Raw genomic sequence first — 24,338 nt, forward strand, 5'->3', positions numbered from 1 at the left:
TGGGTTCAGCATCCAGCCTCCATCCAACCTCCTCCTGTGGCCTACCAGTCAATCCCCTCCTGTGACTCTATTCCCATACTTGATCTTCACTCTCTCCCCAAGTCCAGACCACCCCCAGCTTAAGCTACCTTTGGGACATCATTCCTTCCAGTGTTCTCCATTTGTCTCTGACACTCTTCCTAAACCTCCAACCCTGCCTTCACGCATGCCTGCTTGTTGTCCTATGACTCAGATAAGCAACCAGTGTCCTCTAGATTCCCCAGCACTCCTTACGTGAGCGTGACTTTCTTAGGTATCAGACAGCTCACTGTGAGTCAAAGGCATGTGGTCATCATTTCATTCGTTCATTTGTGCCTCAGTGCCTCAAAGGGGTTCAGACAAATGAGAGGAGATGCAGATAATTAGTAGTTACTTATTATTCCAGATATATGATCCACAGTGATGGAAAGGCCAATCTATTTCTCAGAGACTTACCTAATGTCATGAATACATTCCTAGTTCAAACAAGCATTTTTTCAAATGAATAAATATGTATATCAATTATACATATGCGTATGTATTTATCATTCATGTATACCATATCTTTGGAATCTTGAAATCTGAGAATCTTTATCCAGTATAAGTCAGGTTTCATAGTAGGCACTTACCCATACAGTATTCGCTTACTTTGCTAAGTCAAGAGGCTTAGTCTAGGTGGTGGTCTTCAGGAAGTGAGTCCTTAAGCCTGCTGATGTTTTATGGCTAAAATAAGCTAAGAGAAATTGGCTTAACTTGGAATAGTATAACTAGGAGGCTTTAGAGAGTAGCTGGATTGAATTCCTTGTTTGCTATACAAGGAGATAGCGATCAAGTAGCGAGATGTATATATTTTCCTTTAAAAGAATTTTTTTTTAACATGCTGTGTGAGTCACAGTTTCTGTCATGCTCACCTATCATTACAGATTAAACTTAAAAATTCTCAATTACAATGGCAGATACTAGACAGGTTTGAACTCCCACATGAACATACAAAAAATGTATTCTTTTCTCAAACCGTAAAACAATCCCCAAATCTCCCTTTTTAGTTTGTTCTTAATTATGCTACTTTGATGCATAACACATCCCCATGTATCCATGTTGCATAAGCAAGATCTACAATGTTCTCTAAAATGTTACTAAACCTCTTTTCATTTAAAAAGCTCTTGGTGTGATTTTTTATTATTAAAATGTGTTTAATTTTGACTGTTTTTCTCTGTTGATGGGTCTGAAACATGCCTGGGTGATTATGACAAAGCAGTATTTTTTTTTCTCTTAGGATCTGTTGGTCTTACTAGATTTAATTGGAGCTGCAAATCCAACATTTCCTAATTTTTTCCCCAAGACTACCAGATGGTTTATTAGACTTCAAGCAATTGGTAAGCATTGCAGTACTAAAGAGCTGTTTCTTCCTTCTGGCAAGCGCTACACCTTAAAACTCACAGTTTATGGTTTAAATGTGCTATTTAAATATTTAACATACCTTGCTGGCATTTGTCTTACCCTACCAATTAGTTTATTATTTCTAATTCTTCAGCAGGCCAAGTTTAGTTTCTTAGGTGGAATTCTATTTTGAAATGCAAAGGCCAAAACACTACATTTATAGATTCTTAGGAATGTTGCCAAAAGATATTAATTTAATTTTCCATCTTAAATGTCTCCTTCTATTTTCTTCCTTTGTCTTTCCCCACCAAGGACTCTACGTGCCTCCCTTATTTCCTTTTCTGAAATGCACACATCAATAAGTTGTACCTTATTGAGATTAAAATCTATTGTGCTGTCCTCATTTGTGGAATTTACATTTTTAACCATTTCTTTACTTGTATAAAAAATGTACCCATGGTTAAGGAAATACAAATATTGATAGATAGGAATCTTATAGTTGGCGGTAGTTGGATCTTTCTCAGTGTTCTTAAAATCCCATTACACTTGCTTCCTACTTGAGTCAATTTTACCCCTGAAATCTAACTATCACAAAAATAAACAGCTATCCAGAGAATAATTTCCTTGTTTTATCATCTCATGATATCTTACCATTTTGTAACAAGCAGCACATGGATTATGCACATTAGTTGTGTGCTATAAGATAACAAGAGTGATGGGTAGTGTAGGTAAGTCAATGGTTCTCAAACCTCGGAACACACCAGAATCCCCCAAGTTCATGCTAACGCATGGATTACTGGGCTGTACCCTAAATTTCTGATTCATTAAGTCAAAGGTGGTAGTACCAGCTAATTTGCATTTCTACCTTGTTCTCAGGTGACATTGAAGCTGCTGATCAGGTGCCACACTTTGAGAATCAGTGATAGAGGTCACAGTAGTGCTTTCCCCACAGGGTGGCCAGTTGCTATAGTTCATCCTGCTCTGTTTGCATATTCCATTTTAAGCCCCACACCCTCCGTAGGCATTCCCCATGCACCACCTGGATCTATGAACATCTGCATCTGAGTTCTCCCAACAGCTTTGACTCTTACTTTGTCTTCCTCAATCTCTATTGCTCTATTGAGCATCTTAAAAAGGTTTTCACCAGCACCGCCACTGTCATGTGTGACTCTTTGTTTCTAGTCATCTCTACTCCAAAGCATACACAGGTGCAGTGTAGACTCTTACTGTCATAGATGTGGCTATATTTGCTGATACATCTCTAAAGAAAAATTTCATGTGTGATAAGATTTCAAGCTCCCTAAATAAGATGTATCCTGAGTCTTGAACAGAGAAAATTAGATGCTCATCTACTGTCTGATTGTTGTCTGCAGAACAGGAACTCTATGAATTGGGTTTGCTCAAGGATCATTCTTTGGAGAGGAAGTATTTTCAGAATTTTGGTTATGGAAATATTATCCAGGATGACCACATTCCATTTTTAAGAAAAGGTAATTGTGTGTGTGTGTGTGTGTGTGTGTGTGTGTGTGTGTGTGTACTGTGTTTTCTCTACTGCGTCTACTGTATTTATTATATTTTATGTGCATTTAATAAATTTAAACCATTATTTCCACATTCTTTTTTTCTTTTACAGTATTATATGTTAATTGTATATAGTGTTTTGTTTTTATAGATGTATATGATGTAGTTTGATTATATTTCTTTCTCTTTGCCCTCTCTTGTCTCCTTCCTCTCTTATTGCCTCCTTCCCCTTTCCCAAACAATCTCCCTGCCCCTTTCATGCATTTTTAAAGGACCCAGTGGGTTTTGCTAGGGTTGCTTACAGGAGAGTGGATGAGAGTTTATTTACACAAGTATGGGCGCCTTTCTAGTAGGTTCACCACTGAAGTATATGTCTCTCCTTCCCACAACAACCATCATAACTACATATAACTTTTCAGAGAGGGGTGAGGCCTCATGAGATCTTCTCCTCTCCATGACACCATGTTGTGGGCCCAGTCTTGCAAAGATCTTGTAAACGTCACGGCTGTTGTGAGTTCAAGAGTGTGGTGGCCTCGTTGTACTTGCATTTTGTCCCATTCTCCCATCCTTCCCGTTTCTTCCATCTTGAGCACCCTTCTTCCTTGATGCTTACTGAGTCTTAGATGATATAAATGTCTAATGTACATCATGGCTGAACATTCAACACAATTTATTCTCCTCATTTTAGCCAGTTATGAGTCTCTGCAGTCACCACTGGCTAATGTAAAAAGAATCTTCCTATTCCCCAAATTTTACTTAGCAACCTGGTGCCATTAGATCGTTTTCCTTAATGGTAAAAATTTCTAGGTCTCCAACTGCTGCATATGTTTGAGAAACAAATAAAGCATGAATAATGTTGGTATACCTTCAATCCCTAAGCTCATGCTTCATCAAGGTTGAATGAATTAAATTAATATTAATTAACATTAATACTTTGACCCGTATAAAAGTATTTTAAAAGATCTAAATAGCCACTAAATTAATTTGAATGAGAGCCTATTTTTTAAAAGGAAACATACTTATTTTGCTATAAATAAGTTTTAGCCAAAATGTGTCTTATAGATTTATATCTATGAGATAAATGTTTGATGATTAAACCAAATTAAATAATAAGAAAAACATCTATATACACCCTCATCTAGTCTATATTAATTCAGATGCAGCTTGTAATACATTAACATTACCAGGTACTTGGACATGCCCCTAACTAAAAAGTCCCATCCCTAACCCAGAAGCTATTTGCAGTTTATACCCACCGAGAGAGGGGATTTCCCCCAGTGGAGAGATGCTGTGTATATTGACCATCCTCAAGGCTCAAGGGTAGGCTCCATTGGCCAATACAAAATGGACTCCATTGTGTGTGTGTGCGCGCATGTGCACGTTGCACGTGCATGCTCACTTGCTTTCTATTTGTTTTGTTTCGGTATTTTTTGCCCTTTTGTTTTGATTTTGTGAGAGGGAGGGAGTGGGGAGGGAGGGACAGAGAGAAAGAGAGAGAAATGAAATTGGGAGTGTAGGGAAGTAGGGGAACGATCTTGGAGATGCTGAGGAAGGGGAAAGAAAGTGACCAAAATATATTGTATAAAAAATTAAAGCTAATAAATACAAACAGAATAAAATGAAACAAAAGCCCGTCCCTTTATCAGCCCTTTCTGTGAGTTATCCGATAGAATGATAGAGCCCACTGTTGTTCAACGACATGGAAGAATGTGCGTCATGGAATGTTCTTTTCCTCATCTTGCCCTTTTCATAAATGATCTACATTTATCCAGCCGCTCAAGTCAGCAATGCTTAAGTTCTTAAGTTCCAATGAGTTTCTCTGAGTTTCTTTTCTGTAGTGTGCACTCATTCGTGTTTAAGTCTTAAAGACAACTATCTAAGTTGAATCTTATATACAAATCTGGACTTACACAATAATTCCCATTTCTCCCAATCTGCAACAATCTAGGAGTGACGGGAATAATTAAGTATAATAAACCAATTAATTTGTTCATGACATCTTCTTCATTCATGTCTTCTCTTTTCTCATGAAAGACAATCTGAAATCTTGACAGCATCTTTGTTTCTCCATATACATTCTATAAAATTAGGAAATCCCAGAATCCTCTGACATCCTGCCTTGCCTTGCATAAAGTTAAGCTATATTCTTGCCCTCCATTCAACTTTCATGTATCCTGGTTGGTAAGAAAGATATTCTGGGGGCTGGAGAGATGGCTCAGTGGTTAAGGGCAATGGCTGTTTTTCTAAAGGACCTGGGTTCAATTCCTAGCACCCATGTGACAGCTCACAAATGTCTGTACTTCCGGTTCCAGGAGATTTAACACCTTGCACAGACACACATGGAAGCAGACCACCAATGTACCGGAAACAAAAACAAACAAATTACTAAAAAAGTGAAAGCTATCCTGTGTCATAATGTGAAAGTCTAAGTTAACTAAGTGACTTTTTGGTAGCCTAAATTTTATTATTGCTTCTCTTTTTTTTTGCACATAAAATAGAATTATCTTTTAAAATAGTAAATCAAATTATGCTAATACTTACTGTTTTAAATCTTCTGGTTTGCTGTTGTGTAGAGTAAGATGGAAAGTCTTTACCATGGCCTTAAAAGAATTCCATTTTCTGATTCTGTTTCAAGATCATCTCTTACTTTGCTTCTGACTTCTTGGTGTGATTTGACCACATTGGCCATTTTGTGTTCCCTATTTAGCTCAAGCCTCATGATCTTTACACTTCGAAATATTGCTACCCAAGATGCTCATTCCTAGATCTTTGCCCGGCCTGATTTGTTTTGGGCTTGTGCCTTTATCTAAATGTTAGCTTCTGGAGAGGCTCTTCCCTGGCTTTAAGTAGCTTTTTATTTGTTCGGTTCCCTTGCCTGCCCTCCATCCTTACCCCATACCCAGTTTTGTTAGTTTTGAAAAACGTTAGCATTGCCTATGATTACGTCTTGTATGTGTCCTTTATTTCTCCATGAGAATATAAACTCCACATAGGCAAGGTCTTGCCTTTCTACTCCTGGAACAAGAGCTTTGCTGGCAATGAGTACCTTATCATCTCTTTCTGGATCAATTGACATTTGTTTGCCAAGCCTTGAAGTGCTCATAACCATGAAGACGTGTTTGTGAAACAGTGACTTATCAAGTGGAGTAAAAGACACAGGTCTTTCTTTGCCTGTCACTTTCTAGCTCACCCCCTTGGGAATTCTTACTCACAAGTTGCTTCTCTCCTGCAGGTGTCCCAGTTCTTCATCTGATAGCTTCTCCTTTCCCTGAAGTCTGGCACAGCATGGATGACAATGAAGAAAACCTGCATGCGTCAACCATTGACAATCTCAACAAAATCATCCAAGTCTTTGTGTTGGAATATCTTCACTTGTAATAGTTAGACTTAGTTTCTGGTAATTGCTTCTACAGCAACCTCAAAATATCATTTAAACAATCTGATTCCAGATGTTGTGTGTCCCATAGAATCACTCTGTAGTTGTCTTTGACTACATGCTCAGCAAATTGTAGAATTCTATGATGAATGAAATTCTAGTAGAATTAAAATTCACTAATTTTCCTCTAGAGACAAGAAAGAAACAGGTAAAGAAATAAAAAAATAATTTTGAAACTCTTTTGGATGAAGATTTTTTAAGATGATGTTAGATTCACTTACCAATATCATAGACTTGTAAACAATACACAAATACAATGTTGTATGGCACATATATAATATATGTGATATTATATAGTGTGTTACATGTAATGCAACATATCCGAGTGCTTTGACAGTCCTTAAGTTTCTTTACAAAAACTTTGTGGAATTTAACTCTTGGAAATTAAAGTCTGAACCAAATTGTATATTATGAATTGTTTTCCATATCAATAAATGAGAAAATTTACATTTTAATGCATGGCCCAGTGTCATAGACTTTTATACATTTCATTTACTTTTGTAAAGATGATATAGTTGATGACGAAGCCGTTGGAAAGGGTACAAAAGTATAATCCTATTGCATCAGCAGAATAACTATTGCCTCTTTGGTTACTCTTGTGTTTTATTGCTAATATTTCTTATTTAGGTAGAATCAAACTCTATCTCTAATTTAGGGGTTCCTCCTACTAAGGTAAGTATAAGACATGTATTTGCTGTTTGCATCTTGGGTTGAGATAAAAATAGAAAAAGACCATGGACTATAGCCTCAAGAGTTAATATTAAGGAATTATAACCACAGCACATAAAGTATGACACTTTTTTTTTTTGCAATTAGTTTTTCTGGTCTTTGGGCTTGGTAGATAGTAGCATTTTTTTTCTTGGAGATATGTAGGCATCATGGGTTATCTTTGGAGATAGAAAGCAGTTACTTATAAATAACTATCTCGATCAAATGAACACTTAGGAAAATTGATCATTTCAGATAAATGAAGTTAGTTGCGGGCCACTATGTTCAGGGCAGAAATGGAGTAGTTATTCTAAGTAAGGGTAGGTAGAGAGTGACATGAATTGACTGAGTTCAGAAGTATTTTTGATTTTAGGTTGAATAACAGTAAAAGTAATGGAAAGTAATTTGCTTGCTAAAATGTAAGTTCCAGGTAGGACGAGGAAAGTACGTAGTTTTAGTTATGTGATTACATAATTATGCATAATGATATAGTCACTATCATATATAAAACATTATAATTTCATATTTTACACCATTAAATTTTTCAGAATTTCTTTTACAGTGTTGTTTTTAGGATTATAAGGGATATTGTGCCTCTGTAACTTACTTTAAATTTGTTTTTTTAACTTTACTTATTTTATTTTATGTGTACGACTGTTTGCCGTGCTATGTGTGCTTGTACACAATGCATGTACCTGATGCTCTGGGAGATCAGAAGAAGGCATCATATTCTCTGGAACTGTTACAGATGTGTGTGAGCTACCATGTTGGTGCTGGAAACCAAACCTGGGTTCCTCAGCAAGAACAAGTGTTTCTACCCACTGAGAAACCCAGTCTCACTTAGCCCTCCCCCTCCCTTTGGAGACATGGTTTCATTTAGGGGAGGCTGACCTTGGCCTCGAACTCACTATGTAGGTGAGATGACTTTGGGCTTCTGGCTATTCTATTTCCACCTGAGATTACAGGCAGGGGTTACAGACATGCTTCCTTGCATGTAGTTTATGAGGTGCAGGGGATGGAATATCAAGGCTTTGAGTATGTTAGGCAAGCCCTCTGTCAACTGAGCTACCTCCCCATCAAGAGCAATGATTCTGTGTGACAGAAAGTGCTAGAAATACTTCACATATGTTCACCAATTCAACTCTCACATCACCTCAAGAGGTAGGTGGCATCACTACTGTTATTTTATGGTGCATAGAACAGCTAAGTATATTCTTCAAAGTCATAGAACCAGTATACAGCCACAGTGGAATCTTAACCCAGACGTTTAGAATTTGGCTTTAAAGCTCACACATACTCTGTGGTCTAGAACTTTCCATATCATGTTAGATAAAGTGACAGCTGCATGCTGAACATTTCACAGGGCATTCCCTCAGCCCGGGTCACATTTCTCAGCCACTTTGTTGCTAAGATTCACTTCACAGTGTTAGCCATCAAAGGCATGTCATTTCTGTGCAGATTTATTTCCCCGCCACACTAAAGGCTATTTTTGCATCAGCCTGAGCACAAACTGATACCAAACTCGAGCAGCTCCAGGAGTAAGAAATCTAAGCCACAAAGCAGGATTAAAGGGAGCTGAGTTTTCCAGATTATTATTTTTTAATATGACAGTAAAATAGTTAAAAGGAGTTTGTGAAAGATACAGTTTCTACGTCAGAAAATAAATCGTCACATTAATGGTTCATGGTTTAAGCAATAACAGGCAGCAGGGAAGTAAGTCTAGTCAGGAATCTGAACAACATTGCTGCATGCAGAATTATAAGCCGAAAGGATTAAGCTCCTTTTGAGGCAGAGTGAAATTAATAGGAGATCTACTATAATCCGTTGAGTTGTCATTCATAGAATTGTTTTTAGAGGGGACTGGAGGATGTGTTGAAATGGGATACGGGGAGAGCAAGCCCGTAAGCAGTTTAAAGCTGCAAAGGCTTGCTTCCTTTCTATCTCACCAAGAGTCTGTGTGAACCGAAGAGAAGCAATCATGTCATAAAGAGAGACATGTGGGACATGGGTTTTGATAGCAATCTCTCTGAAATACGTTCCGCGCAGTCCACGCCTGTCAGAAACATTGCTTTTTGAGACCTGCATCTGTTGAGGCAGTGCTTCAAGCACACTATCCTGCATCTGGGATTTTCCACCGTGCCTTCTGGAGCATTTTAAAGCCCCCAGCGGAACAATTTGTATGTTTTGCCTACGAGTGTTAACCTTGCAATACATACGGCTACTTTTCTGCTTCAAGAGAAGTGAGTTCAAAGGAAAATATTCATAAAAGTGTATTCATAACTCTGGTATCTAAAAAAAAAAAAAAATCATGAGCCTGTTGTTGTAGCTCCAGGGCTGTGGCTGGAGGAGAAAAGACAGACCCTTACAATGGAGAAATGTTTTAGACAGGAACCAGTTGCCAGAAGAACAAAGCAGACCATGTTTGCAGCCTGGGCTCCTGCTCCTTAAACAGTGTGTTTTGTGAAGCTTCTTTCATGTATCAAAGAAACACATTGGTCATGGTGCTCCAGCAAAAATCATGTGAAAAGCTGAACATTTGCCCCATCAAACCAACTGGAGATTTGTTTACTTAAAGGGGCTATTGACAAGGCTTTCGATTCTTCCACCCTGTAATGTGAGGATTGGTTCTATCCTGCTCTGATGAAGAAAACATCTGAGTCTCTTTGGAAGATCTAAACATGGGGAATGAAGGTGTGGAGATCACGGGAATCAACGGAATCTATTCAGTAACTTAAAGCCAAGCTAATGTGAGATGCTACTTGCATTTTCTATCCACAAAGGCATGGGTGTTCTATATAGTCAGGCTTCCTGCCTACTTTAGGTTTCAAAGATGAAGGTAAGAAAATTGAGGTTTCTTTCCATTTCGGAACTACTGTCTAGATAGACTGAAACTCTAAAAGTAGTTTTGAAGTGGTTTGACTTATTTTCGTCTTTAGCTTTACAGCTCTGGCACCATGGTTTATCTTTTTTTTCAGCCTTCAAAAAGTAAAATGATGGTTCTGCTGCATTAGGCAGAAGCTATGGTATAAAGCCACTGTCACAGAGAGGAGAGATATTGGTTAGCTAATTGAGTAGTAGGGTGGTAGTGGATATTCCTCAAATCCGCTTACCCAGGAAAATTGGCTTCAGAATCCTGGCAATACATCCAACAGCAATAATTTATGACAGTTTTGAAGCATGCTGGATGAAAGGACCGCCTGTCATGGCTGGATCCCTCAGCCTCAGCTTAGCTGGCACGCTCACGCAATGTGAAGTCACGGCACTGTGCTCACATTTCAAAGGCAACACATGGAACGCGGCCCAACTTCCCAGGATATACAAGTTGCCAGTGGAGAGTTTAGACTATTTGAGAATCGATATTAAGATCACATACTTGCCAAGGAGAGAAAGCAGAGTAGCTTAAAGCAAGGCCCCCAGCCCCAAACAAACTCAACATTACAAACACTATGACGGTAACAAAAGTAAAATTTAAGACTGATAAAATATAAACAACATCCCCTGTAACAATCCCAGGCAATGTTTCTGTCTCTCACCCACTTAAGACTGCGGGTACACAAGTTCCTTGACATGCATAGGATTTCATAGTTGTGGGTTTGGCTAAATGAGACTGACTGACATGTAGTGGATTATGTTACTGGACCAATCAGAGATGTGACTGAGGGGCGCTGGCTCCCAGCCATCGATTCCACTGCTGTTCCTGTGATGGCTGATGGAACATTTGGGCCCATTTCCTCGTTCAAATGAATTCCACATCTATCCCCCAACTAGCTGTTCTTGCTGGAGACGAGAAGTGTAGAATAATTTCATCTTCTACTGGTTTTAAACTCACCACCAAGATTTCAGGTTTTATTTCTCTCTCTTTTTTTTTTTAGTGGGGCAAATTATATAAACCAAAGGTAGTTAAATATTTAACTAACTCTTTTAAGAATGTTAATGATCAATGATCAATTTGGCACCGGGAACAGCAGAGACCCAGGGACACAGGCCTGTGAGACTGTACTGCAAGCAGCTGGGGTGCAGAGAGGGCTAGGCCTGGCGTGCAGAAAGTGCGCCCTGCCCCATTGGTTCAGGGAAGCAGGAACTCTGCCGTAGGGACTCGGTTTCCACCCAGAAGACCCTTGCGTGTAGACAAAAAGTTCTCAGTTGAGGAATATTGAATGGTTGAGAAGCACCTAAGGAAGTGCTCGACATCTTTAGTCATCAGGCAAATGCAAATAAAAACAACCCTGAGATTCTGCCCATTCACTGGTCAGAATGGCTAAGATCAAAAATTCAGGTGATAGCATATGCTGGTGAGGATGCAGAGAAAGTGGAACACTTCTCTACTGTTGGTGAGGTTGTAAACTGGTACAACCACTCTTGAAACCAGTCTGGCGGTTCCTCAGAAAATTGGACATAGTACTACCTGAAGACCCAGTTATTCCACTTCTGGGCATATACCCCAGAGATGCTCCAACATACAACAAAGACACATGCACCACAATGTTCATAGCAGCTCTATTTATAATAGCCAGAAGCTGGAAAGAACCCAGATGTCCTTCAGTAGATGAATGGATACAAAAAATGTGGTATATTTACACAATGGAATACTTCTCAGCTATCAGAAACAATGACTTTATGAAATTCTTAAGAAAATGGAAGCATCTAGAGAATATCATCCTGAGTGAGATAACCTGGTCACAAAAGAACAGACATAATATGCAGTCACTGATAATTGGATACTAACCCCAGAAAGCTCTGAACACCCCAGAAACAACTCACAAGCCATATGAAGTTCAAGAAAAACAATGGCCAAAAAAAAAAAAAAAAAAGAAAGAAAGAAAGAAAGAAAGAAAAATCATTATGCTTAATCCTTACACACCAAGAAAACTTTGACTATTTCCAGGTTACATTTTGTTTTACATGAGCTTTATGCTCATTGTAACTAGTAAGATTTTAATGCATACTATCAAACCTTTAAAAAAAAATCAAGTACTGACAAAAATGTATTCATATACTTTTATGCAAAAATGCTTTTAAAATCTGTACATTTATCTCTGTTTTTTCAAGTTGTTCAATTTAAAAAAAGAATGTTAATGATCTGTTTTAGATTGTTAGAGTTATGTCAAGGAACTTATTTCCATACTTTCTGATAGACTTATTCATGATGTTGATATTAGTATCCTCATTTTCTAAAGAAACAGAAATTAGATCATTCTCTGTTTATGCTATGATTAGATGATTAAGGACTTCAATTTACTGATATTTGGCATAGCTACTTTCAGATTATAAAGGTATCAGAAAAGTATTCCAGTGTGTTTGCTTTCATCTTGGTAGAGAAGTCCTTGATTAGGGAGCATTTACCTTCCTGCTTCCCCCCCCCGTATGTGTGTGTTTGTGTTGGAACATGAGGGTACTTGACTATATAGAACAATCTACACCACAAGAGAATTTTCTACCTCTATGCCCATGATATCATCAACAAGGAATGTTGACTAGTTTTCAACATTCTAATTTTAGAGGTTCAAAAATGTAGAATTCCAAAGAGTGTACCCAGAAAGGTGAACTTCCCTGCCACAGGAATCTAACAGTGATAGAGGCGACCTCATCCAGATACCATTGAAGTCTGGAAGACTAGAAAGCTGAAGACTGGGGTCATTCAGTTCAGGAGGGAAAGGCTTGTTAACTATGAGTGTTTTAATCCAGAAGTTCTGTTCAAAATCCTGGTTCAGTCAATATTTTGCCTCAAAAATACCTACCTTTTACAGCACTCCCCAGATGCCCATAAATGTTATCAAGTAGAGGTTGAACCGGGTCATCCATCAAGGTCATAATTAGACCACTGAAGGGACAGAGCAGAATTGATAACATTAATCAGAGATGTAATCTAACCTTGTTGATGCTGGAAACTGGCCTTATAAGTCATCAACGTCATATATTTGGTCTTCAGTGTTTGGATTTTTCATTCTACATTATTACCTTTCTTTCTGTGGTGTGGTGTGCTTCAGATTTGATGTAACTGGGCTGAAGAAGGAACTAGTTTCTCCAGTCGCCCAATGGGTCCAGGTGACCCAACTTGGAAATACAGGCCTTTTATGAAGCACTTAAATAGATGAACTGTTGGGGAGACAAAGGCTTAGCTGCTGACCTTCCTGCAATGTTCTGCTCCGAGAAGTGATGTTTTTAGAAGAGACAGATATGAAGAACCAGTTGCTACTTGATGCAAATCTGGACTCCTTGGAAGCATCCTTGCATCTGCTTTCCTCTCTTCCCTACTCTGCTTTCTACTCCTTTCACTTTTACTTCCCTGAAATGGCGCCTTCTCTTTCAAGCCTTAGCCGTAAGTTTTCTTTTTATACTTTGGTTTCTAGGGAACCCGAACCTGTTAGCCAGTTCCGCTGTTTTTAAAAACTAAAATAGAATTACATTACTTCCTCCTTTCCCATTCCTCCTTCAATCTCTCCTATGTCCTGCTTACTCCTTTACAAATTGATGTTCATTTTGATCATATATATATATATATATATATATATATATATATATATATATATATGATGTACATACACATATGTCAATGCATACTACCTGATGATTCCATCTTTGCTGCTAATGTTTTTATAATTTTGGCGCTGGCCATCTTGTACTGGCTAACCAAGTAGGGGGTCTTATCCCTGGGAGAGGCTAACTCTTGCTTTGTCAGCCATCACTGAAGTTCTGTAGTTCTTTGTCTGTGAGTGAGAACCTGTAAGATTTTCCTCTTCCATTGTTTAGGTCTTATTTAAGCAGTTGTATTGTTGAAGTGTCATAGTTATCTCTTTCATGCCATTTCTAGCAGACAAAATCAAATGGCAGATTTTCTGTGATGTTCTCTGAGCCTTAGTTCCAGGAGTTGTGTTTTGGATGTCCATATAGTCCATTGATTTTTGTGTTCTGACTAGTGGTGGTTTTCTAAGGTGATGTCTGCCATAATGAGAAACTTCTTTGATGAATGAGTTAACACTTGTGGGTGTAAGGCTAGAATGTACAGTGCAGTTAGGGGTTTTCTAGCTGACTAAATTGGTAGTGGTAGATTCCCTTTTAAGATTCATCACTTCACTAATCTCATGCAGCTGGCAAAGTTTCTAATATCAGGTGGGGATTTCCTACTGATGAGTGGGCCTTAAGTCTAATTAGAAAGCTGTTGGTTACCACCATCTATGGGTGCCACAATTGCACTCTTAGGGATTACTTCCTGTGCTGGTAACTGTTGTGACTCATAGCTGGTTATACCTGTTGCCTTCCTTTCATGGCAGCAGACACAATACATTCTGGTACTATGAAAGCTAGAGCACAGAAAGGAAGCTTTAGGGATCAATCTAGTGTTTGTCTCCTGAGACCTAGCTCTGAAGTACATTGTGTCTTCAACAATAGGGGTTTATCTTTAATCCCTGAGAGGCAACCAAGTGTAAAAGCAATAATCTATTTTTTTGAGTCACTTGGACAACCCTAATCAACAACTGAAACAGAGGTTTCTCATGTCAAGCCAATTTCTTCTTGTTCTTTTAAAATAACACTTATGGATGTTATTACTTTGTTCGTTTATTTAGTATTCCTTTCTCCTCTAGAATACAAGCTCCCAAAAAAGCCAGGGTTTTGTTTCATAGCCTTCTGAAGCCTTGGTGAGCAGTCTAGCACTTGCTATATGATAGATACTTATTTAACACTTGCTGGGTGAATTTTGCACACGAGAAAATGTGTCTTTCCTAATCCTGGACCTCCAGCCACTGTGATTCATCTGTAAGTCACATAAGCAATACAAACTAGTCTTTGGTCTCATTAGAGTCGATAATCCTGGCATGTCTGGCTTTTGATCTGCCCTTGATAATTGTTTTCTTCTTTCTCATCTGTCACCTGAAGCAAGAAGATCCTCCCAGTTGGACTTGTGACTCTCCCCTCTTTCATCTACACTCCATGTACGAATCAGAGTAATTTTTGAAAGTCATGCATACCATAGGACCTCAGCGCTCTGGTGCCTGACACTCCTGGTACCATTAAACTGAGCTGAGAATTAAATAGGGATTTTGTAATATAGTTTCACTCAAAAATCACTCTCTCCCTTCCTCTGTCTGTCGCAGCTCCACATGCTTTTTTGCTGCTTTTGAACTTGCTCAGCTCTTACCTGACGCAAAGAGGTTTCTGGACAGTGTTTTCTATACACAATTCTCCTTTACCCTCGACACAGATATATATATATATATATATATATATATATATATATATATATATATATATATATATATGTGTGTGTGTGTGTGTGTGTGTGTGTGTGTGTGTGTGTGTGTGTGTCTGTCTGTCTGTCTGTCTGTCTGTCTGTCTTAAAAATGATAAGGTGTGAAGAAGAATAGAGCTCTGAATACTGCTCAGTACTGGAGAAGTTTCTGGATGAGACATACACTTAGAGTAAGAAATGGTATTGATCAGGACCCCCAAGACTAAGTTCTCTGCACAAAGGAGATTTCTTTGCCAGAGAGGAACAGAAGGCAGGGAATAAGAGATAAATACAGGGGACAGGGGAAGAGGGAGAGGGGAAGGAAACAAGGCAGAGATTGTAGGATTTTTTTCCAGAGTGGGACAAAGGACTGCCTTTAAATAGACCTTGCCCATAGATGTGATCCATAGAAAAATGGAGGTAAAATAGAAAACCCCATGTTAGGATGACATATTTAATTTTAATTGGGCATGTTAATTAGGTGAGCCAAAGGGGGCTTTTGATTGCTGGACCTCAATATTTTGATAGCTGGACCTTGGTAGTTAGCCTCTGGAGGAGGAAGTGGGCAAATACGGGACTAGACCTTGTGACTAGCTTTGACTAGCTTTAAGAATGCAATCTAATGCTTTTTTTTTTTTTTTTTTTTTTTTTTTTTTTTTTTTAAGCAAAGCAGAGGGAATAAGGGAGAATAAGGGACAAGAGCAAGGCCTGCCAGAGCCATGCCCACCACACTTAAGCTGGCCAGTGTCCCTTCATTTGGGTAGGAGCAAAAGGTTAGAAGTTCACAGAGGAGGGAAAGGTGGGAGGGGAAGTTAAAGCACCTTCAGGCTTTGAGCAAGAAACCTGTCCTCGGCTCCCTAACATAGGCACAGTTCCTCTCCTTTTGGCTTCTGTGTATCAGCAAAGCCTTTGGTTTAGACTGTTTACTCTGGTAGTCAGTTCTAAGAAAATTTGCATGTGCACCCTTAAAACCTCAAAGGGAGGCTTTCTGACTCAGCCTCATGCCTTGCTCCCACTGCTAGCTCTCAGTAAGGAAACTCCCCGGGTGGAGTCAATGTTGCCTGCCTTCTGATTCCGGACCGTTTTCCTTCCTGTGAGTGGGATATAGCGGAAGTGGGTTTTCTGTCTTCATCATCCCCTTTCATTTCCCTTCTTCCCTTTTCCGGCAAGCTCCATTTGGAGTTAAAATGGAAGGATAGCAGGCCTTATTCAAAACATTTAAAAAACACAGGATCTCTAGACTGGAGAGAGACTTTAAAGGTATTTGCTGCTCTTCCCAGGGTCTTGAGTTCAGTCTCTAGCACTCACATGATGACTTGCAGCTGTTTATAACTCTGGTTCCAGATTATCTTATGTTCTCTTCTGGCCTCTGTAGGCACCAGGAATGTATGTAGTACACAGATACACATGCAGGTAAAACAGCCGTACACATTTTAAAAAGAAGAACCCCCAACTTAAAAATCAAAATACCAGGACCTTACTATGTAACCCAGACTGACTTGCACCACTCTGTGTAGCCCAATGTGCCTTCACATAGTTTCTTGCTTTAGCCTCCAAAGAGCCAGGATTATAGGCACATGCAGAAAACACTTTTGAGGCAGGCGGCAGTGGTGTATGACTTTAATCTTAGCACTCAGGCAGATGCACACAAATTTCTGAGTTAGAGGTCAGCCTTTTTCTATAAAGGGAGTTCCAGGATGGCTAGAGCTACATACATAGAGAAACCCTATTTAAAAAAACCAAACCAAAACACCAAACCAAACCAAACCAAACCAAACCAAACCAAACCAAAATAAAACCAAACCAAACCAACCAACCAACTAACCAACTAAGCAACAGGACAACCAAACCAACCAACCAACTAACCAACCAACCAACCAACCAACCAACCAACCAACCAACCAACCAAAATCCCAACCACTTTTAATTAGGAGATTAAACATAGATAATGTTAAACTTCCAGGTTACAAGTTCAATTGTAGTGTTGAAACTTTGAAAATTATTTCTGTATTTCTGATTCCTATATATTATGACTTCCTTAAAGTAACTCATGTAAGGATATAGGACAGGGACAATGGATTTCTCATCTCACATTGGTGGACACTCTAGACTGTGATCTGAAGGTTTTTCCACTGAGTTCAGAGTCCCGTCTTTGACATTTGACTGGGCTCCTAAACACTGGTGACAACCTGATATTCTGTCACAGGAGCATTCTGTCATTCTGTGTTCTGATAGAGTTGCATGGGGGTACAATCTGTGGTTTATATTTTGATATATAGCTTCCCTTTGAACATGGGTTATACCAACTCTGTTAATCTCAGCTGTCTCCCCAATATGAAGGCTGCTGCTTCGTCTGTTCCTCAGTGACCTCGAGGCAGGGTGGAGATGGTTGGGCATGGGATTAAAAGAGAGAGAGAAAAAAAGAAATGTTCAGGGTTGTTGAGTCTGTGTGCATTGATTTGGGGAAGCAAGGCAAATATTATCAGAGAATGGAATGTCTTTTACTACACGCTTACTGAAATTAGAATCTGTTTTTCTTTGTTTAGCTCTTCTCCAAGTCATCTGACTCTCTGTCTTCTGTCTCTTTGCTGTTTTCTTCTCATCTCCAGGCTTGAGAACGTTGAAAGACTATAGGGCTTAGCACTTGGTGCCCCCCCCCCCCCATTTCTCTGTCTCAGTTCATGAGCAAACTCACCTACCTTCATGGGTTCAGAGACAATGCAACTCTCCCAACTGCCTGTAGGTTCATACAGAACTTCTACTGGTACAATAGGTTCACTTGGGGAACTCAGCCCACCCCACTAAGCTCCCAATCTTCTCCACCTTGGTTGTCTGTGATTTGTTCTCCCTGAACCTTAGGATACTATTAAAACCATTGTCAGTCTCTCTCTCACACACCACATGCAACTAGTCAGCAAATGGGCAGACCAGGTCTGAGTCTGGTCCACCCTCTTGATACCTTCCCTGCTACATCCTGGTCCAAGGCTCCATCACTTTATGCTCCCGTTACTGTGAGAACTCCTCTTGCCTCTATCCTCTCACCTTAAACTCCACTTCATGCACCGGCGTGACCATTTGGGAGAGTATGCCACTCTCAAACTCAAAGTCCTGCAACAGTTGCTCATTCAGACTAAACGCCAGTGTCTGTATAGTGAGCTCTTTGACTCTTTGTGATCTGTCCATTCAAATGCTGACTTTATCTGTCTTTCTTACTGTTCACTCTGCACTAGCTACACTGGACTGTTTGACATTACTTAGGCACCTCAAGTTTGATGCCTGTGCTTCTGCTAGGCCTCTACACCTGCTTCTCCTAAATAAGACAGGATAGTTCTTTTTGATTTGGGGACCTTTTAACCTCATGCCTTTGGTCTGTCTTTGTTTCTGCCTCATCAATCCTGGATGCTCTTGCTTTTATTTTGACTTTTTAGTCACTTGTTAGGATTTTCAGGCTGTCTGTCTCCATCTGAGATACACGTAATCTGGCTAATGACATAGAGACCCCTGGTTTCAGTCTTACAGAGATTCATATAACTTTTTGGAATGGATAATATTTGATAATGGCCTGTTTTAATTTGACCAGAATTCCCAGGTAAAAGACTCTATGTACTTAAAAATAGCTGAAATGTAAACTATTTTCAATAGTCTACCATTGTTTGTGTCATAGTGTATAGTTTTCTATAATAAAACCGGTTAACAGAATATTTATACATGGAAAGGGTAAAAGTCTGTCCAAAGTCTCTCAACGAGAACTCCAACTTCATAGTTTTAGTGGGGCCCCCTCAGTTAAATTTTGTTAGGCAATGTGAACATAAATTTAATAATGATTATGATACAAAATCTCTCCATGCTACCTAAGTTATAAAGGTGGTCTTATGTTCTCTATAAGGTTTACCTGGAAATTTGCAAGGCCCAATAGTATATCCAGTATGTATATAGGCATTACTACTTTGCGGCAGCATTTCATACGTGTGATTTGAATTCAGTCCTCCTTTATTAAGGTGAAGTTGCACACTGCATTCTCAGCTAAACAACTGCCAATGTCAAAGCTCCACAGGTGCCCACTTAAAACAATGACAGGTGAACTTGCTAAGTGTTAATAGTCCTTCAAGCAAGGGGATGGCCAAGGTCACTGACCCTTTACCTAAGTATCCAGTTCCTCCTGATATGTGATTAGGGCCCAATTATATCAGATGTCAAGGGTTTCCGGGAGACCTAATTATACGAGTCATTAAGGTTTTATGGCAATACAATCTTAAAACTAAAATGGGAAGGAGGGTCACCTATACAACAATAAAAAATTGTTGGTATAGGAACAAAGGCCCCAAATATTGCCTAGAAAATTTTCTTACAACAAATAATACATTTATTTATTACTGTTATTTCTTATGGTATTATATTTTCTAAGTCAAGAGAGTAGTTAAAATTGCTAAATATAATTATATAAGTATTATATATAACTTTTTGGTTTTTTTTAAAACCTACAACAAGAAAGATAATATATAGGTGATCTTAAATTGCTATAACATGTCATGTTTAAATTCTTAAAATTTTAATGGTCCATTCATGTTAACAAAATCTGATTTATAGATATAGGGCTAATTGCTTATGTCTATGTTAATATTGCTAAGCTTTATCTACTTAGAATAACTGAATCATATATAAACGTGTAATGTTTTATAAATGTGCACTATAAAAGGATTTGTAAAAATGAGATTTCTAGACTTTCCATGAATTGTACCTATGGTTTAAAGTTTATTTTGATACTAAGAGAGCTTCCATTTTTTCTTTTTCTTCCAACATATTATTTCCATTGATTATTTGAGAAATTCACATAATGCATTCCAATCACACTTACTTCCCAGAACTCCTAGACCCAACCCCAACTTGTAACCTTCTCTCGGCTCCAAAAGAGAGAGAAAGAAAGAAAAAGAAAAAAAATCCATTTTGTGTTGCCCATATAGTCACTAGAGCATGGTCAAACTCCAAGTGGCCAGACCTTAAAGAAAACTGAGTTCTTCCCCTCCCCATACCTTCCAGAAGCCATCAACTGTAAAGACCTACTCTTCAGCATCTCGATCACATTTTAAAAGAGTTCTCTTCAATAACTTGGTGTAGCTGGTGGTTCTGATCCCTATTTGGTTCTTGATCTGTCAGTAAAGAAAGCCAAGGGCCAATTACTGGGTGGAAGGGCCAGGCAGAACTTCTAGGTCACTGGGAGAGGAGAGAGATGCAAGGGAGGAGAAGGAGTCTTTGCCATGCTTTGGAGGGAGAAGAGTGCACCACCCATGTGAGATCTTAAAACAGAGTGGCCACATAAGCTGCTCCTACAGGTGGGTGGTCAGGAACTGAAGTTTAGGGCTGGTGGAGACATGGAGATAAGAAATTGGTAAGGGCATGCTTTTCCAGGCAGGAGATAGCAGTGCCTAGCAATTGTGCCAAGGAGGCATTGGAAATGAAACAAACTGTGTGTGTGTGTGTGTGTGTGTGTGTGTGTGTGTGTGTCTTTTGTCCAAGAATTCAAGGGAAGCTAGGTGGGGGCTGGTAGATCCTTCACTTCCCAGAGTAAAGGCAGGTAGAGCTTAAAAGAACATGCTACCAATGTTGCATAAAGTGGAAAGCAAGAATCCACTATTAATTAGGAATTTTTAGATCTCTCTCTCTCTCTCTCTCTCTCTCTCTCTCTCTCTCTCACACACACACACACACACACACACACACACACACAGAGAGAGAGAGAGAGAGAGAGAGAGAGAGAGAGAGAGAGAGAGAGAGAGAGAGATACAGGTCTAGGAAAAGGGGAGAACTGGTTTCTCAGTGAGCTGAATGGATTGAGCCACGTAGTGGCTACAGTGTGCAGGAAACTATAAAGGAACACAGCTGGAGCCTCAGCTGGAATTTCCTGCTGTGAATAAAGACAGAGTTTACTGGAGGAAGACAGAGTAAGGCTGCAGACCTCCCACAAACAGATAAAGAATAGCGATAAATTAAATTTAATCGTTTTTAGGGATAGAAGTGAGATTAAATGGAAAAAAATGCTTTAGAGAAGATTTGGAAGGGTCTTGACAGGATATACTCAAATTTTGTGAACATAGGCTCCACAGGAATTCTGGGATCAGTGTTTCTGGCACTACAGATTAGAAGCCTAAGAATAGGCTTATACGGTCAGCATGGGATAGAGTGCCTAGCCTATCTCAGACAGTAAGAATTTAGGCCTTGAGAATTAAATAGAGACTCTGGAAATAGGTTCATGTAGTAAGTAGAAAGAGATATTACATAAGTAATTGAGGCCTTGATATCATGGAAAGTCGGGGCAGGGGACAGTAGAAGCACTGTCTCAACAGGTAATATGTTTAGATTGTTTTATTTGCTTTGAATTGTTTTAATTATCAAAATGAGTGTGATTTTGAGTTTGGCTATATTAAAATTCCTCTGGGAGAGAGGTCAAGCTAAAGGTTTAATGATTTCCAGTTATGGGACCAAGGATGATATGTTATTCTGGGAAAAAGGCTCTCTATTTCTGTTGACAGGAAAGGAGAATAGTCTCTGGACCCCTTCCAGAATGATATGGATCCAATATGGCAAGGGGAGATCCACTGAAGAACTAGAAAATTTCTAGAGAATCAAACAGCACAGGTAGAGATTTTTTTGTGCCACCCTTCACATGGCATAAATGAAGATTTACTATAATTGGTTATTAATAAAATTAACTTGTAAAAAAGACAGCTGTCTTTCACATGCTCAAACAAGGAGAAGAATTTCATCCTTAACTAATTTGAGCACCCTGTGCAATCCATACAGTTATCTTAGTGGTACTAAAATTTTGGTTGTGAGATTTATATATTATAGAATGTACAGCTTTGGCAAGATTCATCCTCAGAGATGCTAAGCTGACCTGCTTGACCTCCTATGTCACAGATTGCAGGTCATCTGCCTCATTCAGCCTTTCAGATGGATCAAGTCAGAACTTGAGTCAAGCCCTGTGCCTTCTAAACATACAGAGATTAAACAACAGATGCTAAAGTTAGCTTTCTTAACATCTAACCAAATGCTTTATTTTTCCTACCCTTCCCTTCCTTTTTAAAGAATTTTCATCATCCTCATTCAGCCAGAAGAAGTTATGGAGAATCATTAGCCCAATTTCCTGGGTTTGGGAGTTTGGTAATGGTTATTTTACAAATTATAGAAAAGTTGTCATTTAAGGGGTAATTTGGGAGTGGTCATGATTTCAAACAGGAGGCAATAGATGGAATTGATTGTGTAGCCATAATCTTAATTGGTTGAAATCTTTAGAATTGATGCCACGTTTAAGTTATATTTTTTTACGTTGGTACAGCATTTATTTTGATACAGATTTAAGGTTTTCTTGGTAAAAGCTTCTTGTTTTGAGACAAAATTTGGGATTAATATTGTTATTAATAGATAGGCACTGTGACCATGCAACTCATTTAAGAATACAAAGCTTAGACCCAGTCCTTCCACAACTGCTATTACAAACTGTTTTAGATGATTAAGCAATAAAGGGCCAGATAACAAACCCATGGTTATGTTAAATTCTGATTTAATTATAAAAGGGTGTTTTTTTTTATATAATCAAGGTTTAACAGTTCAGATTACCACACACATACACACACACACACACACACACACACACACACACACACACACACACACATCTTACAAAACATCAGAAATCCACAGAATGTGACATTTAATGTTATTTAATCATTTGACAATGAGATATATCTGCTTCTGACAGCACCCGGTTCTTGATTTAAAGAAGTGAGCATTTTTATCTTCAAGCAAGGTTGCTTATCATGGCAAAGTAGCCACCGGAAAGAAATCTCCTATTTCATTTGAAGACTAAATGGAAAAAGACACATCATGCAGAATAGTCAACTGTTGGCTCTGCCAAGACAGGGTAAGCAGTCATTAGTAATTCTGCTTTGCAGGTTTTTGCCGGATGATCCTGGGTTAGAGGGTGAAAACTATGCTATGACATGTTGAGGAGTTCAGGGGTTGTCCAGGTGGTCAGCTGTTTCTACGATTGTTTGAGAAGCTATGCTTGGCGCTTCCAATAATCCAAGGCAATGTCAAAACCACTCTCAAATTTCTGACAGCGTTGAATGAGACTAGTTTTAGCATCATATTCAAACTCAAGTTGTTTAACATTGAGAGAGAGAGAGAGAGAGAGAGAGAGAGAGAGAGAGAGAGAGAGAGAGAGAGAGAGAGAGAGAGAGTTTATAGAGTGGATAACAAGGTTTTCAGGTGGTGTTAAAGGCAAAAATCTAACCATAATCTAGACATTGAATCATAAGTCTTTCTGTTACGAATGATGGTAGAGTACTTTATTTTATTGACAAAAATGATGGACTGAATGTCATATATCATACTGTGTAACTTACGTGATTGTTATGTTTTTGTTCAATTTGTGTCTGGGATTTTTTTTCTTTATCGAAAAGAAAAGGTGAGGTGTAGGGAGCCGTTCTGATGCTAAGGTACCATTCTCTAATTGGTTCTTGATATGTCAGTAAAAACAGCTGTCGGCCAATTGCTGGGTGGAAGGGACAGGTTGGACTTCCAAGTTCCTTGAGGAGAAAGAGAGATGCAAGGGAGGAGAAGGAGTCTTGGCAAGGCTTTGGAGGCAGAAGAATATATCAACCATGTGAGATCTCAAAATGGAGAAGCCACACAAGCTGCTCCTACAGGCAGGTGACCAGGGCAGTTTAGTAACTGAAGTTTAGGGCCGGTGGAGAGATGGAGATAAGAAATTGGTAAGGGCATGCTTTTTTAGGTGGGAGATAGCAGTGCCTAGCAATTGTGCCAAGGAGGCATTGGAAAAGAAACACAAACTGTGTGTGTGTGTGTGTGTGTGTGTGTGTGTGTGTGTGTATGTATGTATGTGTTTTGTCCGAGGATTCAAGGGAAGCCAGACAGGGACTGGTAGCACAGTCACATCCTGGAATAAAAATGTGTAGAGCTTAAAACTACACACTACACTTTCTGCTTAGACTGTTTCTTCTTTGTAGGTATTGGTGAAAGATTCTCACA

The 24,338-nt window shown here is 39.0% G+C and overlaps 1 protein-coding gene across 1 annotated transcript in view; it reads left to right on the forward strand.

Annotated features, from left to right (window-relative positions):
* QPCT (glutaminyl-peptide cyclotransferase) overlaps positions 1–6,739 on the forward strand; it is a 30,310-nt gene extending 23,571 nt beyond the window's left edge. The window contains exons 5-7 of the mRNA XM_080914971.1: positions 1,295–1,394; positions 2,772–2,888; positions 6,152–6,739. Of these exons, the coding sequence (XP_080771097.1) occupies positions 1,295–1,394; positions 2,772–2,888; positions 6,152–6,297 (363 nt within the window). The 3' untranslated portion in view covers positions 6,298–6,739. The remainder of the gene's footprint in view (positions 1–1,294; positions 1,395–2,771; positions 2,889–6,151) is intronic.
* The last annotated feature ends 17,599 nt before the right edge of the window (positions 6,740–24,338 follow it).

This window comes from Micromys minutus (genome assembly GCF_963924665.1).
Source record: "Micromys minutus genome assembly, chromosome: 3".
NCBI classification, from domain to species: Eukaryota; Metazoa; Chordata; class Mammalia; order Rodentia; family Muridae; genus Micromys; species Micromys minutus.